The sequence below is a fragment of the Vanacampus margaritifer genome, chromosome 6 (assembly GCF_051991255.1).
Source record: "Vanacampus margaritifer isolate UIUO_Vmar chromosome 6, RoL_Vmar_1.0, whole genome shotgun sequence".
Classification (NCBI taxonomy): domain Eukaryota; kingdom Metazoa; phylum Chordata; class Actinopteri; order Syngnathiformes; family Syngnathidae; genus Vanacampus; species Vanacampus margaritifer.
In genome coordinates, this window is record NC_135437.1 from 28,641,936 (window position 1) to 28,662,045 (window position 20,110).

General features: G+C 37.6%; 1 protein-coding gene across 2 annotated transcripts in view; it reads right to left on the reverse strand.

Moving 5' to 3' along the window:
* Positions 1 to 394: 394 nt before the first annotated feature.
* Positions 395 to 20,110, reverse strand: part of LOC144053568 (semaphorin-4B-like) — a 65,155-nt gene continuing 45,439 nt past the window's right edge. For both annotated transcript variants that reach the window (XM_077568143.1, XM_077568142.1), the window contains exons 5-15: positions 18,478 to 18,576; positions 17,236 to 17,347; positions 17,052 to 17,168; positions 16,056 to 16,213; positions 14,565 to 14,746; positions 14,333 to 14,483; positions 11,334 to 11,544; positions 8,745 to 8,860; positions 7,368 to 7,525; positions 7,153 to 7,244; positions 395 to 6,342 (exon numbers count right to left, since the gene is read on the reverse strand). In XM_077568143.1, the coding sequence (XP_077424269.1) occupies positions 5,576 to 6,342; positions 7,153 to 7,244; positions 7,368 to 7,525; positions 8,745 to 8,860; positions 11,334 to 11,544; positions 14,333 to 14,483; positions 14,565 to 14,746; positions 16,056 to 16,213; positions 17,052 to 17,168; positions 17,236 to 17,347; positions 18,478 to 18,576 (2,163 nt within the window). In that variant the 3' untranslated portion in view covers positions 395 to 5,575. The remainder of the gene's footprint in view (positions 6,343 to 7,152; positions 7,245 to 7,367; positions 7,526 to 8,744; positions 8,861 to 11,333; positions 11,545 to 14,332; positions 14,484 to 14,564; positions 14,747 to 16,055; positions 16,214 to 17,051; positions 17,169 to 17,235; positions 17,348 to 18,477; positions 18,577 to 20,110) is intronic.

The window sequence follows — 20,110 nt, forward strand, 5'->3', positions numbered from 1 at the left end:
CCCGAGTTCCGCTTCAGGTAAACCCCATCGGGAAAACAATTATGTTAGTTTTCCAAATCGTTTTTTAACGTCAGAATATTCTGAACAATTTAATATTATTTTATTTTTAGTCTGCAATATTTACTTATTTTTTTAATGGCATAACGATTTTTTTTTTCAAGTAACCATTATTCAGAACTACAGGTACAAAAACAAAAACGTACAAAAACAAAAACGTACAAAAGCAAGCAAACAAACAAAAACCTTAACATTGAACATAAGTTCCGCTTCAGGCTACAACCTTTTGGGGTTTTTCCTGTGACGTCATAATGAAGCGCGCGCACGCAGCCCCAAACAACTTACTACTTCCGCCAATACCACGCGCCTTTTCACACAAAGTTTCACGACACATTCCTCCTTTTAAGAAAGTATCGATTTGATCTTTATTTGGAAAATGGAAAATAAAGTGCCTTTTTATATACAATACAAAATAAATGAAGGAACACAACAGTGAATTATAATACAAAAAAATACATTTCACCATTTATTTTTTTTACACTGGCAGCTGAATTTACAAAACATGTACATAAAGACCTTTTCCATTACGATACATGGAAAGGCCTAATAATAGTGGTTAATTTTCTCAACTGTGCCTTGAGGTGTGCTATGGAAATTATCCAACGCCACTTAATTGGTCCAAAATGACTATTTAATTACTACAAATGTTTCATGTTCTATCCCAGCGACGTATAGTGACGGGCAGAACAATTAAATGCTCTTCCACTAGGTGGCAGAAGGTGCAATAAACCTGTGTACTCACGTTTTCATTTATACAACAGAACAGCTTTGTGTTCAACTCAACAGATTTCACACTAAAGTAATGTTGTGAGTGAATTGAGCCGAGATCATTATTGCAGTGGTGCCTTGAGATACAATTCATCCCATGGTCATGCTTGTAAGTCAAAGCCAGTATCTCAAATTGTCTTTCTCCATTGAAACAAATGGAAATGCAATTAAACCGTTCCCACCTCCCCAAAAACGGTTCTTTGCACAGGATAAAGAATATATGCCTGCGAGTATTGTCATATTGTCTGACTACATGTATCGCACCTTTCATTTGTGCTCAAATATCCGTTACATAAAGGTGCAACACCGATGCCAGTTTTGTTAGCCTGTCTAAGTAAGGGGTTTTCCAATGTGTGTTAGCATTAAGCTAGTGGCTGTTAAGGCAAAGTTCTGTTTTTTAAAATACAAAAAAGTTTGGTTTAACAGTACATTTCTTGGAGTTCAACAGTGCTCGTATCTCAGATTTTTGCTTCCAGGTCAAAGCAAAAAAAATGAAAGATTGCTCATATCTTTAAAAAAAAATCGTAAGTCAGGTCACTTGTATCTCAAGGCGCCAGTGTATAACCTTTTTGTTTGGTGGTGTGCCTTGAGTTTTTGGCCCATGCAAAATATGTATCTTGGCTCAATAACCATTTTTGAAATACAGACCCACTGACTGTCGCTCTCAAGAATGCTTTTCAAATTTTTCTTTTCTTTTTAATATTGCCCAAGCCACCAACGGCTGCCTTTTGTTTACTTTCCAATAACAGTCAAAACAGAAGCTCCTTCTGCGTGATTGAGCTGGCCATTATTCCCACACACAGTTTTGCAGTGCCATTGGTAAGAAATGTAACACTACGCTTATCTACCTTTGACATATTTCAATCAGCCAGCGGTTATTTGTTTGCTACACCACAAAGATCGAGTTCCTGATGGAGGGGAAAGCCGCTGACGCATAAACAAAAATAACAAAACCACATCATGAGCCAATGCTGTACAATGGTGACAGTAGTAATGACGTACTCACTCTTATGTCAGAGCAGTGAGCTTCCAGCTCTGTCGTTGGTTACCTGGTTAGTCTGAAGATCCCAAGAGGCACGTCTCCAGATTTGAGTCCCCAAAAGGCAATTATTCTCCCAAACGGCAGATTTATTGTCAAAGCCGTGACTTGCAACTCACTAAGGCGTAATAGACTCTTTTCATCTCGCCGTCAATTTCTACGACGGCGTATTAAGGCCTCGTATAAATATATATTTTTTTAGAGGGCGGGGTCAATATTCGGAAAAAAAACTCGCAAATTTACTGTGCCACTTTATTGCGACTAATAAAGTGGCAGATTTGCGAGAGAAAAAAAATCTTACGAGAAATACACGTAGCGTAGCTATAGTGTAACGTGAGGATTTGTTGTTGGTTAATGGGACACTGTTTATAAAATGAAAAGGCAGGATGGACACGGATTCATTCTTAATTTCAACGTAACTTGTCAAAAAACGACGGCAGCTAGAGCACTGATCTGAATATATGACTGGATGGCCGATAGGCCAAGACTTTTGAAATCGCGAGGCCCCCATGTTGCTCCTCCCAAGAAGAAACGTTTCTCGGCATACCTGTACGTATACCGTATAGTTTATACAGTAGTATGCTCGTGAGATGGGAGGAGCAAGATGGCTGCCCTGTGACTTCAACGGCTTGCACGGGCTATTGGATATCCAGTCATATATTCAGATCAGTGAGCGAGAGCGACAACACTTCCTGATCCCCTGATCAGCTGATTAACACTAGCCAATCAGAAGCTGGCATTCTTAAGGTAAATGCAAGTGAATGACGGAGAGCAGCAGATTCCACACATCGATTTAGCTACTTGTACAAAAAAAAATACCAAAATGTATGAATGTGTAAATAATAATTCTGGAAACATAAATGTTCAAGTAAATATATATTTTTAACAAATTAATTGAAATGCTTGATCATCAGGGTGTGGACCTACGCTTCAAAGTGCGAATGCTTAACATGATATGATTAAAGTCATTACTCTCCTTTTTTTGAAAACCCGACCGAAAGGTACAAACATACAAGTAGTACACTATGTGTATTTCTTGTAAGTTTCTGAGTTTTTTTTCTCACAAATCTGACAAGTTTTTTCTCGCGACGAATTCATACGTGGGCCTAATACGCCGTTGTAAATGTAAATACTTTAAAAAAAAATAATACAATGCTGCATGACTGATTATAATTAGTGAGTGACCTTTGAGTGTATAAGAAGTGATTTCTTTCATGGGTTCGATACGTAAGCAGATCATGAATACACAAAAGATGTATTATTTCCCTTTGCAAACATGACAAAAAAAAACATCCATTTGGCCACATCTACATGTTGTATATATCAAAGAAGAATGACTGTGTTGGACCCTCTGGAATCATGTTACCTGCATACAGTACATACCGTACAGTTATTATTGCATGAGTGAGTGTTGCAGTCTCACTGATCTGATGGTGATGATTGCGCAATTGTGCTTACGAGGAGGAGATTACGTCACTTGTCATGATGTGCTTTTGCATAGACTGCATAGTTCCATACCTGAACATGTTTCTAATCCCTTTGTTAGGTCATTATTGGGGCAAACAAAACAAAACAAAAACAAAAGCAATACTTTTGATAACAATGCATATTCTTCATACAGTGGGGATTTTTGGTGCGTTACAATCGAGGTGGAGGTTCTAAGCATGGGCCGGTTACAAGTTTCAAGATATACCGCCGGTTAATTCACCGTTTGTGTTCAAATATTCACAACGATCAATGTTAACCGCTAGCATGTTAATGGCATTTTCCATTTTTGTTAGCATTAAGCTAGCAGCAACATGTAGGCCTACTACTCTTCGTTCTATGTTTATGTTTGACACTGAACTTCACTTGAAGTGGAATTAAACATCTTAAGAATTTTTTTTTTTTTATGAAATATTCCCTACTTGAACAACTGCTTCTTATTGCGAAGTAAGTTGAATTGAGTTTACTGTGACCAAACAGCGCTCATATCTCAAGTGCGCGCAAAACACGATCCGAATGGTGCCTCGTAATCTCAAACAACTCGTGAGTTGGGTCACTCGTATCTCAAGGCACCAGATAATGAGCTAGCTATCATGCTAGCTACTTCAAAAGGCGGAGATGAGGAAGTACTCTTACTGTTGTAGCCTACTACATTTTTATTTTATTCAATTGGTAAAATACTACGTTTCAGAGCTGTAATTGCCAAAACCGCGATATTTTTGTTTACATTTTAGAATGTGATTCCCGCCCATGCCAACCGACAGCACAACTGTTCTCTGAATGACTTAAACACAACCAATGTTACATTTTAGTTCTATATGGGGTTCCATGATTGCCAAAAATATGTTGTCTTATGTCTATGGGTGACATATGTCTGTGTTATCGAACGTTGAACTGTCCTTGCGTCCATACTAAGTGTAAATATACATGCCTATGATGGGTGCATATGCTAGTGCATATGCTAGGTGTCTATGTACGCGTCTATGCTAGTTGTATATGCTAAGTGCCAAGGAGTCGAGGACGACATGCTACGCTAGTTCCAATCGACAAAGTACGTTACGCCCCATTAACGTACTTTAACGTAACGTACTTTGCCGATTCAAGATGGCGTCGCATGCCGTCCTCGGCCAACGGAGCTCTCTGAGCCCATCTGGAAGCAAGAGTACCAGTACGGGCGCCGCGTCCGGTGCCACCACGGTACCAAAGCATAACCACGTTGTCATAATGGCACATCAGGAGGACACAAGCTAACAAATATCAACGACATTGTCCAACAACAGTTAGCATACACCCGTAGCATATGCTCGTAGCATATGCACTAGCATAGGCATGTACATATACTTAGCATGGACACAAGGACAGGTCAGCGTTCGATAACACAGACATATTTTTGGCATTAATGGAATCCCATAGTCTTAGGCGTGAAAATGAAGAAACCGAATGAGGCTTTTTTACTTTATTTTTTATTTGACCCCCTCGCCTGTCATCTTGACACGATGTGTTGTGAGTTGACCTTGCTACAGTACAGTAGATAGTGCATAGCCTCAGTGAAGGGTATCGGCTCTTGATGGCAGACAAATAAAAGAGACGGCGCAACTTCTCATCTGTGAGTGTGAACACGTTCATCAAAGTGTAAAGATTAAGGACGGACTGAGAGGCAACACTGCCGAGTGCTTTTCTTAAATCCTGCGGGGCGTGCGTGCGTGCGCGCGTGTGACGTTTTGTCACGGGTGAGATCATGTTACAACTGTAAGGAGTGTCACCTGTTTTTTTGACTTCCTTATTTTGGCCTTGGCGCAGGTCTGCCAGCACAACTTACATTCTGTTATGCGAAAGCACCACATGTCTGAAGGCAGTCAGTGCGCTCCCAATGCACAAAAGAAACGTTCATGGACCACAGGAAGAGCACAAACGAGAACAAAGTGCAAAAGGTGTGTGATCGATGAAGACGCTGTCGTGTCTGTCAGCAGGCACGCGTTCATCTCGCGCTGATTTCAGAGGTGCAAAATCCAAGTCCAGAAAGTAAAAACTCTGCCTCAGTTTAGCTCCCTAGCAGGTAAACGAGCACTATGGGTGCTAGCTAGCTAGCTAGCTCCCTAGCAGGTAAACCAGCACCATGGGAACTAGCTAGAGAGCTAGCTAACTAGCACCTGAGGCTAAAGCCAAACTGTGGCAGGATTTTTACTTTCTAGGCCTGGATTTGGCACCTCTGGTTGATTTGAGTCTTTACACCACCGAGTCTTTAATCTCAGATCCCAGTCTGACTCGAGGGCGCGGGCTGGTGTCGGAGATCTCCACGCGGCTGTCCTGCAAGTCCAGAGGCCTCGCTTCCGACTCGGAGTTGCCGTTTTCCGGCGACGAGCACTCGTGCGGGGGCGTTCCGCACGTGTAGTTGTCGTGCAGCGTCTGGTAGCCTTTGTGGTCCGCCGCCGAGGCGGCCACGGCGTTGCCGTTGAGCGGCAAGTTCTCGGCGGGCTTGGCCGCCATCCGCGGCTTCTTCTGTTGCATGTTGGGGCACTCGCCCTCCTTGAGCATGGACTTCATGTGGTCGCGGTTTCGGTAGATGACGAAAAGCGAGAAGACCAGCAGGGAGAAGGCCAGGAGGGCGCACACCACGATGAGCTCGTTCCAGTAGGTCTTGGTGTTGATCTGCGGCGAGCGGGCCTCGCCGGGCAGGATGACCAAGTGGTCTTGCGAGGCGGCCGCGACGCGGGTGCGACCCGCGGGGGTGCTGCTCTCACGCTTGGCCTGGCCCCGCACGCAGTAGTTGGCCAGCAGCTGCCGGAAGCCTTCCTCCACCGACCAGCACTCGTAGGTCTCCTGGCCGTCCGCCTGGGCCACCACCACCAGACCCCCCTCCGAGCCGGGGTAATGGAAGTGGGCCGACGTCTCGCTGAACACCCACAACCTCTCGGCCAGATTGGAGCGCAGCTTGCAAGGCAGCACTTGGAAAGTGTTGGCCGGGATGACGATCACCTGGCAAGAGGACGGCCCTGCCGAGAGACCGACGCTGACTTAGACGGCATGAAAGAAAAATAGAAAGATGCAAGAGACACTTTTTTTTTTACTTTAACCTATTAAAAAAATGGTAAACCCAATCAATCAGTTATAGTCCTACCTCAAGGATTTCTGTTAAAGATGCCATAATGTTATTAATTTTTTTTTTTTTTGAGTGGGTCGCAGTCCTGTATCCCACTAGAATAAGGTTGCCAAAAATGCCACAAAAAAAAAAACATACATAAAAGTGAAAATAAAAATGGATATTAAATATATTAATATTTCTGCACATTTTACAAATTGTAAAATACAACTTGCCCCCAGTCTCCACAAATATATGCATTATTGTTAACATTTATTACTGCAAAATTTTGACATGGACGTGTCTGCTGTGTTGCGACTGGAATTCCCCCAGTGCCGACTTTCCAAGTAAGGGGCGCTCATTAATCGCACGTTGAAAAAAAATGGTGGCATTAAAGGAACTTTAACTCAAAATTATCATTTTCTAATTCTAATTTTCACTAAAAAGTGGACGGTGGGCCACAAATGGCCCCGGGGCCGTAGTTTGGACACCAATAGTGTCGCGTACTTCCAATGAGCAAAAAGCAAGTGAGCTGAACTGCAAATTACGACACGGCTGCTTGGGGTTGCACTGCCAACATACTTCCCAAAAGATTTAGGATTTTTGTTTTGGATAAAAATAATAACTATCAAGAAATCGACCGTTGATGTCATAAATAGTTGGACAGAGAAGAGCAGAAGACGTCCTTCTCGATGAATGTGGAAGTCAAATCCAGCCGACTTACGTGCATGTGCCGACTTGGCAAAGCGTGCGCTAGCCGTTGTCTTGTTGCAAACGGCTGAAGCGTCTGCGTTGTCCACATCCTGCTGCAGCGCACTAGAAAAACAAACAGCGCCGTCAAACACAACTTTCCTGTTATGGAAAAATGATCATGGAAATGTCTGCCTTCAGGGCGCGAGCAGCAACAAAACCAACGACAACAGACGGGCGCGTACTCACTTGCTTGGCGGAGCCCGTCTGACATCAACGCACTGTCGGCCATTCCAGGCGCAGTACGGGTCCCTGGAGAGGACGCACTCCCCGCAGCTCGGGTAATTAGTGCAGTTAGCGAGTGGGACCTCCACCAGTTCGGAGAAAGTGGAAACATACAGAAGACCCTGTCGAGAAAAGACACAAGTGGGACAGAAATATCAGTTGCTGGGTTTAAAGTTTAAAATAATGATGAATTTAACTCTTTGACTGCCAGACGTTTTCAGAAACAGGTTGTCCCCAGTGCCAGCCGATTTTAAGCATTTTGACTGATCTTTCAAGGTCCATAGAAAATTATGTGTTTGGACTATGGAAACACACATACTACCAAATGAAAGATTGGACTCTCATCTTTCATCAGAAAAAAAAGTTTGTTTCTACCTTATTCCGTTTTTCAGTAATCAACAATAGAAAATGGTTAGTTTCACCTCTGTTTTGAAACAAACGTCTTTTAACGTCTTTGGCACTCCTCCATAGGATTTTACTAAACGTTATTTAACGTTTTTGGCAGTCAAAGAGTTAATACAGGGCTTCGCAATTGTTTTTTTTTTTTTGTTACGATCCCAAAAGAAGAAGAAAATTCCACGCAAAAAAAATTAATAAATAAACATTTTTCTTAACGTATGGAAGAGGATTAGGGCCAGTGAAGAGAAAAAGAAAGGGTGGCAGGTTTCTGACTTTAATCTAAGAATTCTGACTTCAAAGTGAGAATTCTGACTTTAAAATCGGAATTCTAACTTTAAAGTGAGAATTCTGACTTTAAAATCAGAGTTCTGAGAATAAAGTGAGAATCCTGCCAAACTTTTTTTTTCTCTCTCTTCACTGGCCCTAATCCTCTTCCATATAGTCCAGTTCCAATCATGCTTGTCAGTTTTTATTATAGTTAGTCAATTTTTTGACGACCCCCAAAAAAGACGAAAATTCCACGCAAAAACACACAAACCTGGCTCCTCCTCCCTCCTTCCCCATTTTATTTTTTTTCCCCCCCATCTAAGAAAATTGACGCGCTAACTAGCAAACCGCCAGGCTTCCCGTTCTTTTGATTCCTCTGATTTCGATTCTTTTCAACGGGGGTGTGTAGACTTTTTCATCCACTGTTCGGTAACTACATACGGTACATCATCGGTGTCTGAGTTGTATCCAAACTCAGTACGCGCAGATTTAAGGTTGCGTGTAAAATGCAAGAAGTTTCCCACATGCAGATGTTTGCAGTCCGCCTCACGTCATGAGCTCACTTAACGCAAACTCTCCTTTCGGCGAACCTCACTCACACCTCATCGAGCAGCCAAATTGCCGACGAATGCATTCGCTGCGCTCGTCACTCGGGCGGGCGAGCGGCCGCTTTACCTTCTCCGAGTCCAGTTGGATGCGCTGCACGGGCTGCGAATCCCGGAAGAGCACCAGCTCCTCGATGATGTGCATCTTGTTCTTCACGCTCAAGGCTTTATGGAGTCGGCCGTCATCTGCAAAGGAAGACGTTCGTCTTTAAATGCAGCAATTCAACTCGTGACTTGAAATGAAGCCAGAACATTTTTGGTTCGCTTCCTCGCTTTGGAAAAGACATTTTCATCATGTTTGGAAATAAGAGTCGCTTCCACAACAACAAACAGACGTTTTGGGGGTTGTTCTTCAAATGTAGCATTTTAAAAAAAAAAAATACATAGTGTCTTGAGATACAACCTAAATTTATTTACTCAAAACAGGGCTGTGTAATTAATCGAAATTCAATTACCGGGTACAATTTCAATTATTACACTCCACAATTACAAAATCAGCATAATTGTAAAAAAATATATATATATTATTACAAATTTTTGAGTTGTTTAAATTTATTCATTTGCACTTGAAATATACCCTATAGACATATATAAAAAAAACACTTAAACTTATACTAAAACTAATAAAAACTTTAAAAAAAATTATCTTGCACTTGAAATATAACCCATATATTTAAAAAAATTTAATACTAAAACTAAAAAAAACTGAACTTGACTTTTTTTTAATATGTTGCACTTGAAATATAACCCATATATTAAAAACCTTAGATTGATACCAAAACTAATAAAAAACTTAAAAAAAAAATAATAATCTTGCACTTGAAATATACCCCATATATTTAAAAAACAACAACCTTAAAAACTAATAAAAACTGAAATTTAGTTTTTTAATATCTTGCACTTGAAATATAACATGTATTAAAAACTAACTGATATTAAAACTAATAAAAATGAAAAACTTAAAAAAAATATCTTGCACTTGAAATATACCCTATATACATATATAAAAAAACACTTAAACTTATACTAAAACTAATAAAAACTTTAAAAAAAATTATCTTGCACTTGAAATATAACCCATATATTTAAAAAAATTTAATACTAAAACTAAAAAAAACTGAACTTGATTTTTTTTTAATATGTTGCACTTGAAATATAACCCATATATTAAAAACCTTAGATTGATACCAAAACTAATAAAAAACTTAAAAAAAATAAATAAAAATCTTGCACTTGAAATATACCCCATATATTTAAAAAACAACAACCTTAAAACTAATAAAAACTGAAATTTAGTTTTTTAATATCTTGCACTTGAAATATAACACATGTATTAAAAACTAACTGATATTAAAACTAATAAAAATGAAAAACTTAAAAAAAATATCTTGCACTTGAAATATACCCTATACACATATATAAAAAAAACACTTAAACTTATACTAAAACTAATAAAAACTTTAAAAAAAATTATTTTGCACTTGAAATATAACCCATATACTTAAAAAAAATTAATACTAAAACTAAAAAAAACTGAACTTGACTTTTTTTAAATATGTTGCACTTGAAATATAACCCATATATTAAAAACCTTAGATTGATACCAAAACTAATAAAAAACTTAAAAAAAAATAAATTCTTGCACTTGAAATATACCCCATATATTTAAAAAACAACAACCTTAAAACTAATAAAAACTGAAATTTAGTTTTTTAATATCTTGCACTTGAAATATAACACATGTATTAAAAACAAACTGATATTAAAACTAATAAAAATGAAAAACTTAAAAAAAATATCTTGCACTTGAAATATACCCTATACACATATATAAAAAAAACACTTAAACTTATACTAAAACTAATAAAAACTTTTAAAAAAATTATCTTGCACTTGAAATATAACCCATATATTTAAAAAAATGTAATACTAAAACTAAAAAAAACTGAACTTGACTTTTTTTTAATATGTTGCACTTGAAATATAACCCATATATTAAAAACCTTAGATTGATACCAAAACTAATAAAAAACTTAAAAAATAAAAATAAAAATCTTGCACTTGAAATATACCCCATATATTTAAAAAACAACAACCTTAAAACTAATAAAAACTGAAATTTAGTTTTTTAATATCTTGCCCTTGAAATATAACACATGTATTAAAAACTAACTGATATTAAAACTAATAAAAACTAAAAACTTAAAAAAAATATCTTGCACTTGAAATATACCCTATATACATATTGGAAAAACTTAAACTAATACTAAAACTAATAAAAGCTATTAAAAAAATGACAAATATCTTGCACATGAAATATAACCCATATATAAAAAAAATAAATACTAAAACTAATAACTAAAACGAAGCATTTTCAAAAAATAAAAAACAATGAAAAGTCACAAATGTGCTTTAAAAACTAACCAGAATGTCCTGAATTTAAAAAGAAACGTCCAAATGAAATAAAAACTATTATAGCCATAGTTCACACTAATCGGATCTCAAATTTTTGCTCACAAGTCAAAGCGAAAAATAGCCTCAAGGCGCCACTGTATTCATCTTTGACATTCTTGTGAAGGCAAGCATTCAAGTCGACGTTTCATGACATGGGTGCGAATGACTCCCTCGTGAAAAGCAGCCATGACATAACCGCGTCTACCTGTGCCAATGAAGAGCACGTGGTAGGCCTTGCGCGCCGCCACCACTTGATGGACGGCGATCTGCGTGTAGCGAGCGTGGCGTTTCAGCAGCAGGGGTTGGCTGCGGAGCACGTTGTCCATCAGGAAGTGGTCTTTGACAAAATTCAGCACCTTGTCCGGCATGTGCAGCGATGACAGGACGCCTTGTTTGCGGGCCGCGTTGGTGATGCACTGCCAGCGGGAAAGAACAACGACGACAAGCTTTCTCTTGAATTGGCTCCTTTTGGAGACATTTCTCTTGTATTGATGAATGAAATCGATCATACACAAACATCACATAAACATCACACTAAAAAGTCAGTACGTTTGTCTTTCGGTAGTTTACTTGCTGGCAAATACATTTTATACTGTTGGGAAGCATCTTTGTTGCCCTTTAAAATGGTTTCCCCATAGCTTGTGGGCTCAAAGGCTAAGCTAAGTGTTGTTGTTTTTTTCAAATGCACAAGGTTGTTTTGACAGTTAGCATTAGCACTTAGCTTGTGGACTCAAAGGCTAAGCTAAGTGTTGTTGTTTTTTTCAAATGCACAAGGTTGTTTTGACACTTAGCATTAGCACTTAGCTTGTGGACTCAAAGGCTAAGTTAAGTGTTGTTGTTTTTTTCCAAATGCACAAGGTTGTTTTGACAGTTAGCATTAGCACTTAGCTTGTGGACTCAAAGGCTAAGCTAAGTGTTGTTGTTTTTTTCAAATGCACAAGGTTGTTTTGACAGTTAGCATTAGCACTTAGCTTGTGGACTCAAAGGCTAAGCTAAGTGTTGTTGTTTTTTTCAAATGCACAAGGTTGTTTTGACACTTAGCATTAGCACTTAGCTTGTGGACTCAAAGGCTAAGTTAAGTGTTGTTGTTTTTTTCCAAATGCACAAGGTTGTTTTGACAGTTAGCATTAGCACTTAGCTTGTGGACTCAAAGGCTAAGCTAAGTGTTGTTGTTTTTTTCAAATGCACAAGGTTGTTTTGACAGTTAGCATTAGCACTTAGCTTGTGGACTCAAAGGCTAAGCTAAGTGTTGTTGTTTTTTTCAAATGCACAAGGTTGTTTTGACACTTAGCATTAGCACTTAGCTTGTGGACTCAAAGGCTAAGTTAAGTGTTGTTGTTTTTTTCCAAATGCACAAGGTTGTTTTGACAGTTAGCATTAGCACTTAGCTTGTGGACTCAAAGGCTAAGCTAAGTGTTGTTGTTTTTTTCCAAATGCACAAGGTTGGTTTGACAGTTAGCATTAGCACTTAGCTTGTGGACTCAAAGGCTAAGCTAAGCGTTTAGTTTTTTTCCCCCAAATGCACAAGGTGTAAATATCGTTTTGACAGTTAGCATTGGCACTTAGCTTGCAGACTCAAAGGTTAACCTAAGTGTTTTTTTTCTTCAAATGCACAAAGTGTAAATCTCTAAGTGCTAACACTTAGGTTGTGGTTCAAAGGCTAAGCTAAGTGTGTTTCAAAATGCACAAGGTGTAAATATCGTTTTGAGAATTAGCATTAGCACCTAGCTTGCGGACTTAAAGGCAAAGCTAAGTGTTTGTTTCAAGAGCACAATGTCTAAATATCGTTTTGACAGTTAGCATTAGCACTAAGCTTGCGGCCTCAAAGGCAAAGCTAAGTGTTTGTTTCAAATGCACAAGGTGTACCTGAATCTCGTTTTGACAGTAAACAGCTTGAAGCCTCTTTTTTGAACAATTGGCTATCTTTTGCCAAATTCATGAAAAATTTCAAAGCCAAAGAGTTTGGCTGTTGCCGATGTTTGTTTTCAGTAGCGTGCGGATGAAGCAGACGCAGTCGACAAGCGTAATGAAGTGGAATTGTGCCACGCCTCTCTCTTTGTTTCCTTCCAGGAAGTAAAAATCCTTATTATTTGCAAGTTAAGGTGTTGAAGAAAACAAAGCGGGGAGCGACCGTGCGAGTTGACAGACGGCGGCTTATGTCTTATTATAGCAGACGTGTCGTGCAACCTGCTGTGTGACATAACGACACAATTGTCCAGCGCTGACAACTTATTTTCATGGGGATTTTGCAGAAAACGAAAAAAAATAAAATAAAAAATACAGTTTACTGACACAGTCATTGCATTATGAAACAACTCTTTGCTCTGATGACTGCTTTGCACACTCTTGGAATTCTCACCTCTCCGAACTCGGTAAAAACTGTTGAAAAAGCATTTCGGGTGACATGACATCATGCAGGGAATACCCTGCAAAAACTGAAATCTTAAGTAAGCTATATTTTTTTTTAATTCAACCTGAATTTGCTTCTTTTAATCTGGCAAGTTATTTGTACTTCAAATGAAATTGTCAGACAAGATCATTGTGCTTATTTTAACATACTTATTACTTAATTATCTTATTTGATCAAGCACTCTTGGCATTGAGTGTTAACAACCAGTTTGATTTATTACAGCTTGAAAAAAAAGTCAACATGGCTTGTTTTTAGTCTAAAAATACAATTTTCAAGAGCGCTGTGGTTGATATGGGCCGAGTATTATTTTCTTATTTTTCAAAATCTTACAGGTTAATTTAAGTAAAATGTTCTTGTAAAATGTTTCTGTTTTGTTTTCTTATTTTTCTATATATTTTTTCTTACATTTTGCACTGTGCAAAAAAATCATCAGAGCAAAAAGAGTGACTATTTTGAAGGAACTAAAATTTAAAACGTTTTCAATTCTTTCACCTATTATTTTTTTTAAAACGTACATAACTCCAGTGAGAATCTACAATGAAAATAAATGAAATCGATTGCAAAAGAAGGTGTGTCCAAACTTTTGGCCTGTACTGTAGAGTTGCCTATAATTCATAAAATATGAAATATCCATCTATGAGATTTGGAGTTGAAAAAAGATTTTCTGAACAAAAGTATCTCAATTTATTGTTTGGTGTTTTTGTGTTGGAAAAAGTTGAGAGGGTAGTCTGCCAAGTTGTGCTAAGTTGGCATGAAGGTATGCAGTACACGTGTTGTCCAGCAGAGGGACTCACCGCTCCAGGCCGGGGTTCAGGGACGGGATGGTTGTAAGTGTACCACTGCTGAGTTTCTCTGTTCACCTCCCGGTATCGGCCGCCGAACGCTTTCTCCACCTGCGCCATCGTGAAGGAACACACGGCCGACGTTCCTGAGGCGCCATTGTACCTGTCGACGCCATAAACCAGCAATGACAATTTTGAAATGCACAAGGCGCAAAACTTTTCCCCGATCCCGGCGCTCACTCACCACTGAGAGGTGAAGACGCCGTAGAAGACGGTCTTCTTCCAGTCCTCCGCGCTGGGCGTCAGCACAAACATGTCCTGGATGATGTTGAAGGGGAAGCCGTCATCGGGCAGCGAGCACAAGAGTTGCGCCTTGAGGAACGTGGTCCACTTCTTCTGCAGGACCCGCTCGCCTCCAAGGTCTCCCTGCAAGCACACACACATATTTATATACTGCATATATGTCCTGGGTTAGGGTTGCTCTTCCACTAGATGGCAGAAGGTAGGCACTTTCTGTGCAGATTTTGTTTGGTGGTGTTTTTTTGATTTTTTTTTGCGGCACCTTTGAGACCTTCATTTTTTTCTGCTGGGAAAAATGTCTTTCTTTTCTGATTCTGATTTCTTTTTTGTTGCTATCTCACGTTTTGAGTTGTTATAGTGGACGCCAGGATAATATGGCTGTAACGTGTTAACGTGTTATTAAGCTTATATGCTATGGGGGACCAAAACTGCCCAAATTCAAAAATAAATAAATGACTAAATAAATAAATAAATGACTAAAAGTGAAAAATAAAAAACGGATGCAAAAAAAATATAATTTGAAAATTTAATCCAAAAAATAAATAAAAATGGAAATAAAAACACACCAAAAAAGGAAAAAAATATATTTATTTATTTATTTTTAAATAAAAAATGTATATAAAAAAATATAATTCGAAAATTAAATTATATTTATATATATTTAAAAAAATATATATATATATATATATACACATATACATATACATATACATATATATATATATATATTATTATTTTTGTTGTTGCTATTTTTAGTTCCTTTTATATTTATTTTTTGGATTTAATTTTCTTTTTTTTTTCTTTCTTTTTTTTTTCTTTTCACAGGAGAGCTCAGTATTCATTCGATTTGACATCATCATTGCTCTCCTTTTTTTCTTTTTTTTTTTTTAAAAAAACCAACAAATCAATTAAAAAAAAATTAATAAATGTTTTTTTTTTTTTAAATACATATACATATATATATACATATACACACACACATATATATATATATATATATATATATATATATATATACTTTTTTTTAAATTTTCAAAATATTTTTTTTTACATCCGTTTTTATTTTCACTTTTAGTCATTTATTTAATCATTAATTTATTTAGAATTTTGGCAGTTTTGGTCCTCCATAATATGCAACATTTCTAACATGAACATCTTGCGATTCTGATCGGTTAGTTAAGATCATATCATGAACCAGAAGTGTTGGCATCATCCAAATGATTTTTTATTGTTTTTAGACACGCAATCGAATGTCATGCTTCAGCTGTCAAGTTGAAATTCCTACAGCATATATTTTCAATGTGCGCTATATAGTGTGAGCACCTGTAATGACCCTAAGCACGCCCCTGCCCTCCTTATGTGAGTCGGAGATGCGAAGGAGAGCAAATAAAAGCTCCTCCATTTGGCGTGTTTGCCTTCAAGCGTGACGACTCACCTTGCAGACGCGAGCGATGCGCGACACGACGGTGTTGTCAAAGAAGTCAAACTCCTTTCCCGCCTCGCTGAAGAAGAAGTAAATCTTGTCGTCGTCGCCCACCGGGTTGCCCTCGGGCCGGCTCTCCCGGACGTAGGCGGAGCCCACGAAGGCCGGATCTGAAAAGAAAGGATGGATTGAGAAGGGCGGGGCCAAAAGCATTCTGGATTTTGTCATTAAGATTAATGCATTATTATCATTATTATTATTTGGAATGTCCCGATCACATGATTTTCAACTGATCGGAAATCTGGGCAAAGACGATTTTTCTTTATTTTCTGAAATTGTACATTTTCAACGTACTCAAAGAGAGGAATCCCTTCTTAGTCTATGTTAAAGCTTACAGTTTATGAGTCATTCCACCAATTTTGAGTCATTTACTTCCCCAGGAAATTTAAAAAAAAGTATAAATGCACAAAAATGACATGAAACTATATTTTTATTACGTCATGGCTTCATATATTTGCTAATTTTATACTAAAAACCCATGAAGAGTTTCAGTATCAAAAAATAAGGACAAGTCTGAAATTGACCAATACACATTTTCAGTTGTTCAATATGCACGGCAATGAATTTAGAGCAAAAAAAAAAAAAAGGATACAACTTTAAGTTTATTTTCAGTGTTTACAAAAAGAAGTATTATTTGGTGGAATGGCCCATATAATATAAATATATGCATTTATGTATGTCCATGTCTATTTAAAATTCGAATTAAATGATCAAATTAATAAATACAAAAAAAGGCATCATTTCAGAATACCTTTATTCAAACTAGACAAAGTGCAATTCCTGCAGAAATTGCGTGGGAATGCTGAAAAGCTGATTTGAATGCATGTGCTTATGAAGCAAAGAGAATGATAAATTACAGTATGTGAAAATGATTATTTTTTCCTTGTAGTTAAATGCCAAATGAATAACAAGAAAACTTGAACCGCAAAACTTAGTGCCGCATCCCACCTTGAAGCCAATTGAGGGAGTTTTCCGTCTTGAGTGCGGTTCCTTGGCTGAGACTCTTGTAAATGATGGGCTCGTTCCCCTGGAAATTGCTGACCGTGCCAGCGTACAGTTCGCCGTCTGCGGCACAATGAGGAAATCACATCTGCGCTGCGTGGGACCTCCCAATCGAGCAATCCGCACGTACCAGCCATGATGGCGGTGGACTTGTAGTCCGGGTTGAAAGGACACCGGCTGCGTCCGTCCTCGGTGACGATCTCGCCCGACTGACTTGTGACCAGGGAGAAGTTGGCGGTGTTCTAGAAAATGCGCGGCATTATTTTTAATCATAGCGCTTTACAAAATCATTATTGAAGTAATTTCCTATATTTACGTAAGCACATTGTTATTGTTCAAACTATGCATAATGTGGCTCATAAAAATACACCATTGACGTATAAAAAAGAATAAAACTTCTGTCTCGTATTTGATTGTTATGTTATTTTCAATGTTGCTCATGATGCCAAGTTGTTTTTTAGGTGCTACTTGGTGTAAAAAGGTTGGGAACCCCTGTCATTTTATTTGAAAATCGTAAAAAAAAATTAACTGCAAATCAATCAATCAATAAAAACAAGGGGTGTCAAAATGAGTGCGTTCATTTTGAGTTAATTTAAAGTTCCTTTAATGCCACTCATTTTTTGAACATGTGATTAATGACTACAACTAAATGTAGCCGTAATAAATGTAATAATAATGCATATATTTGTGGAGACTGGGGTCAAGTTGGATTTTACAATTAAAAAAATCTTACAAAAACAATTATGCCATCTAGTGGCAGAAAAATGACCTCAACATAAATCAATATCCCACAATCTTTTGAATTTTAACTAAATGTTATGAATTATTATGAAATTACTGTATCAATGACTAAAAGATGCAGCCATATTTGTATTGTTTTTTTTCTTCACTTATGTTAACAAGACTATTAAAACTTTTATTGTACATTTCGAACAGATGTGATGTCATGTGATTAATTATGATTAAAAAAAATCCATGGCCTGACACCTAAAATAAACATTAATCAACAAAAACAAAACAAAAAATAAGACTAAATAAACCTACTTTTAAACTACAAAATGACATGATATATATGAACAAAATCATTTTTCACAAGTTATGCAAAACGGTTTAAAGCAGACAATCGTGATTTAGGTGAAAGGCTCATCAATGCAAGCGCTTGCTCTTCAAAACGTCAACATAAAGTATAATAAAGAGACTCCAGCGTTTATTCAATGCACTCTGTTAACCTTCGCAGTGCTCGGACAACAAATATTCTTAAATTTTCGATTTCTTCGTTTGACACAGAGAAGAATGTCTGCAATCTCCTGCCATCCTTCCGTGCACGACTTTGACTGTGAGAGCGCGGCAGAAGATGCGGCCGGACACTTACGATGTAAGCGCAGACGGGGCTGAAGGCGTACGTCCCGCACACGTACAGATGCGTGCTGTTCACTCGCAGTAAGATCTTGATGTAGTTGAAGCAATCCGTCTGGAAGGGACACACAAATGAAGAATGCATGATGCTACGGTGTCATCAGTCATTCCTTGCATTAATATGCAGCGCAGGTTTCCTGGCTGCTAAAGAGCGCCTCGTTGTCAGCTGCGGGTGTGCGGAACTCGCGCGGAGGAAGGCGGGACTAGTGGGGCGTTGAGGGCGCGTGGTTTCAGCACATTCAGTGGACAAGAGTCGAGATAAGATGACACTTTTAAAGTCTCATTTTCGATTTGTGCTCATTTGTGTTCATTTCATTTCATGTGTTAAGTTATATTGTTTGAATTATTCAAATTTGTGTTAATTTGGGGCAGATGTTATAAATGTTACTTCTTTTTTTTTTTTTTTTTTTTTTTAAAGCTCAGTATTGTTCATTCGATTTGACATCATCATTGCTCTCCTTTTTCCCTTTTTCCTTTTTTCTCCTTAAAAACAAACAAATCAATTAAAAAAAAATTTAATAAATGTTTTTTTTTTAATATATATACATATATATATACATATACACACATATATATATATATATATATACATTTTTTTTTGTATGTGGGTGAGTATGTGTATGCGCGTGTGTGTGCGTGCGTGCGTGCGAGCGCGTGTGTATTCATCAGTTCACCTAAAGCCCATTAAAAAAAATCCCATACTAATAATATAATATAATAATAAATTGCCAAATGCAGAAACATCAATGTAAGTTATCACGATGTGGTGGCTCTCGCTAACATACAGAATTAAGTAACCGGAATTAGGTTAAAAAAATTCTAAATACGTAGACCATGTTTCTATAAATTTTGATATTTGGTTTTTATTTGAGGCAGATATTTTTTCCATTAAAATGTGATTTATGAGGAGGTTAGACCATTGGTCGATATTCAGAGTTTGTTTATTTTTCCAGTTAACAAGATATATATATACAATAAATGTTACTTCTTTCTGCTCCTTGCATTTTTTTTTTTTTTTTTAAAGAATGTAATCAACAAAGGAGGCTGACGCTTTGGCTAGCTAGCATGTCGCACATTTGGCCAACATGCTAACACGGATAACAAATGTACAATTGTCACATCTACTGGCTTTATTTGACATTTCCAGACTATTTTGTGTAACTTTTGGTCAACATGGAGCGCCCACTCGAAACAAAAAGCATCATTTGTTTTGTTTTGTTGTTGTCAATGTTGAGGCTGACGCTTTGGCTAGTTAGCATGTGGCATTAGCGGCTAACTTGCCAGCTAACACCACTGCTTGCGAATTGTTTATGTTGGAGAAGCTGAATAAGCTTTAAAAAATAAACAAACCATATTTTTTTTTGTCACTTAGTACTGTTAACAACAAAAGATTATTGTATAACTATCGTCCAAAAGCAACTTTAGCAACCAATTATCTTCAGCACACTTTGGCTAGTTAGTGTGTGGCATTAGCGGCTAACTTGGCAGCTAACACCACCGCTTGCGCAACTCTTTGTGTCGGTGGAGCTGAATAACCTTTAAGAAATAAACAAATCATATTTCTTTTCCACTTACTGTTAACAACAAAA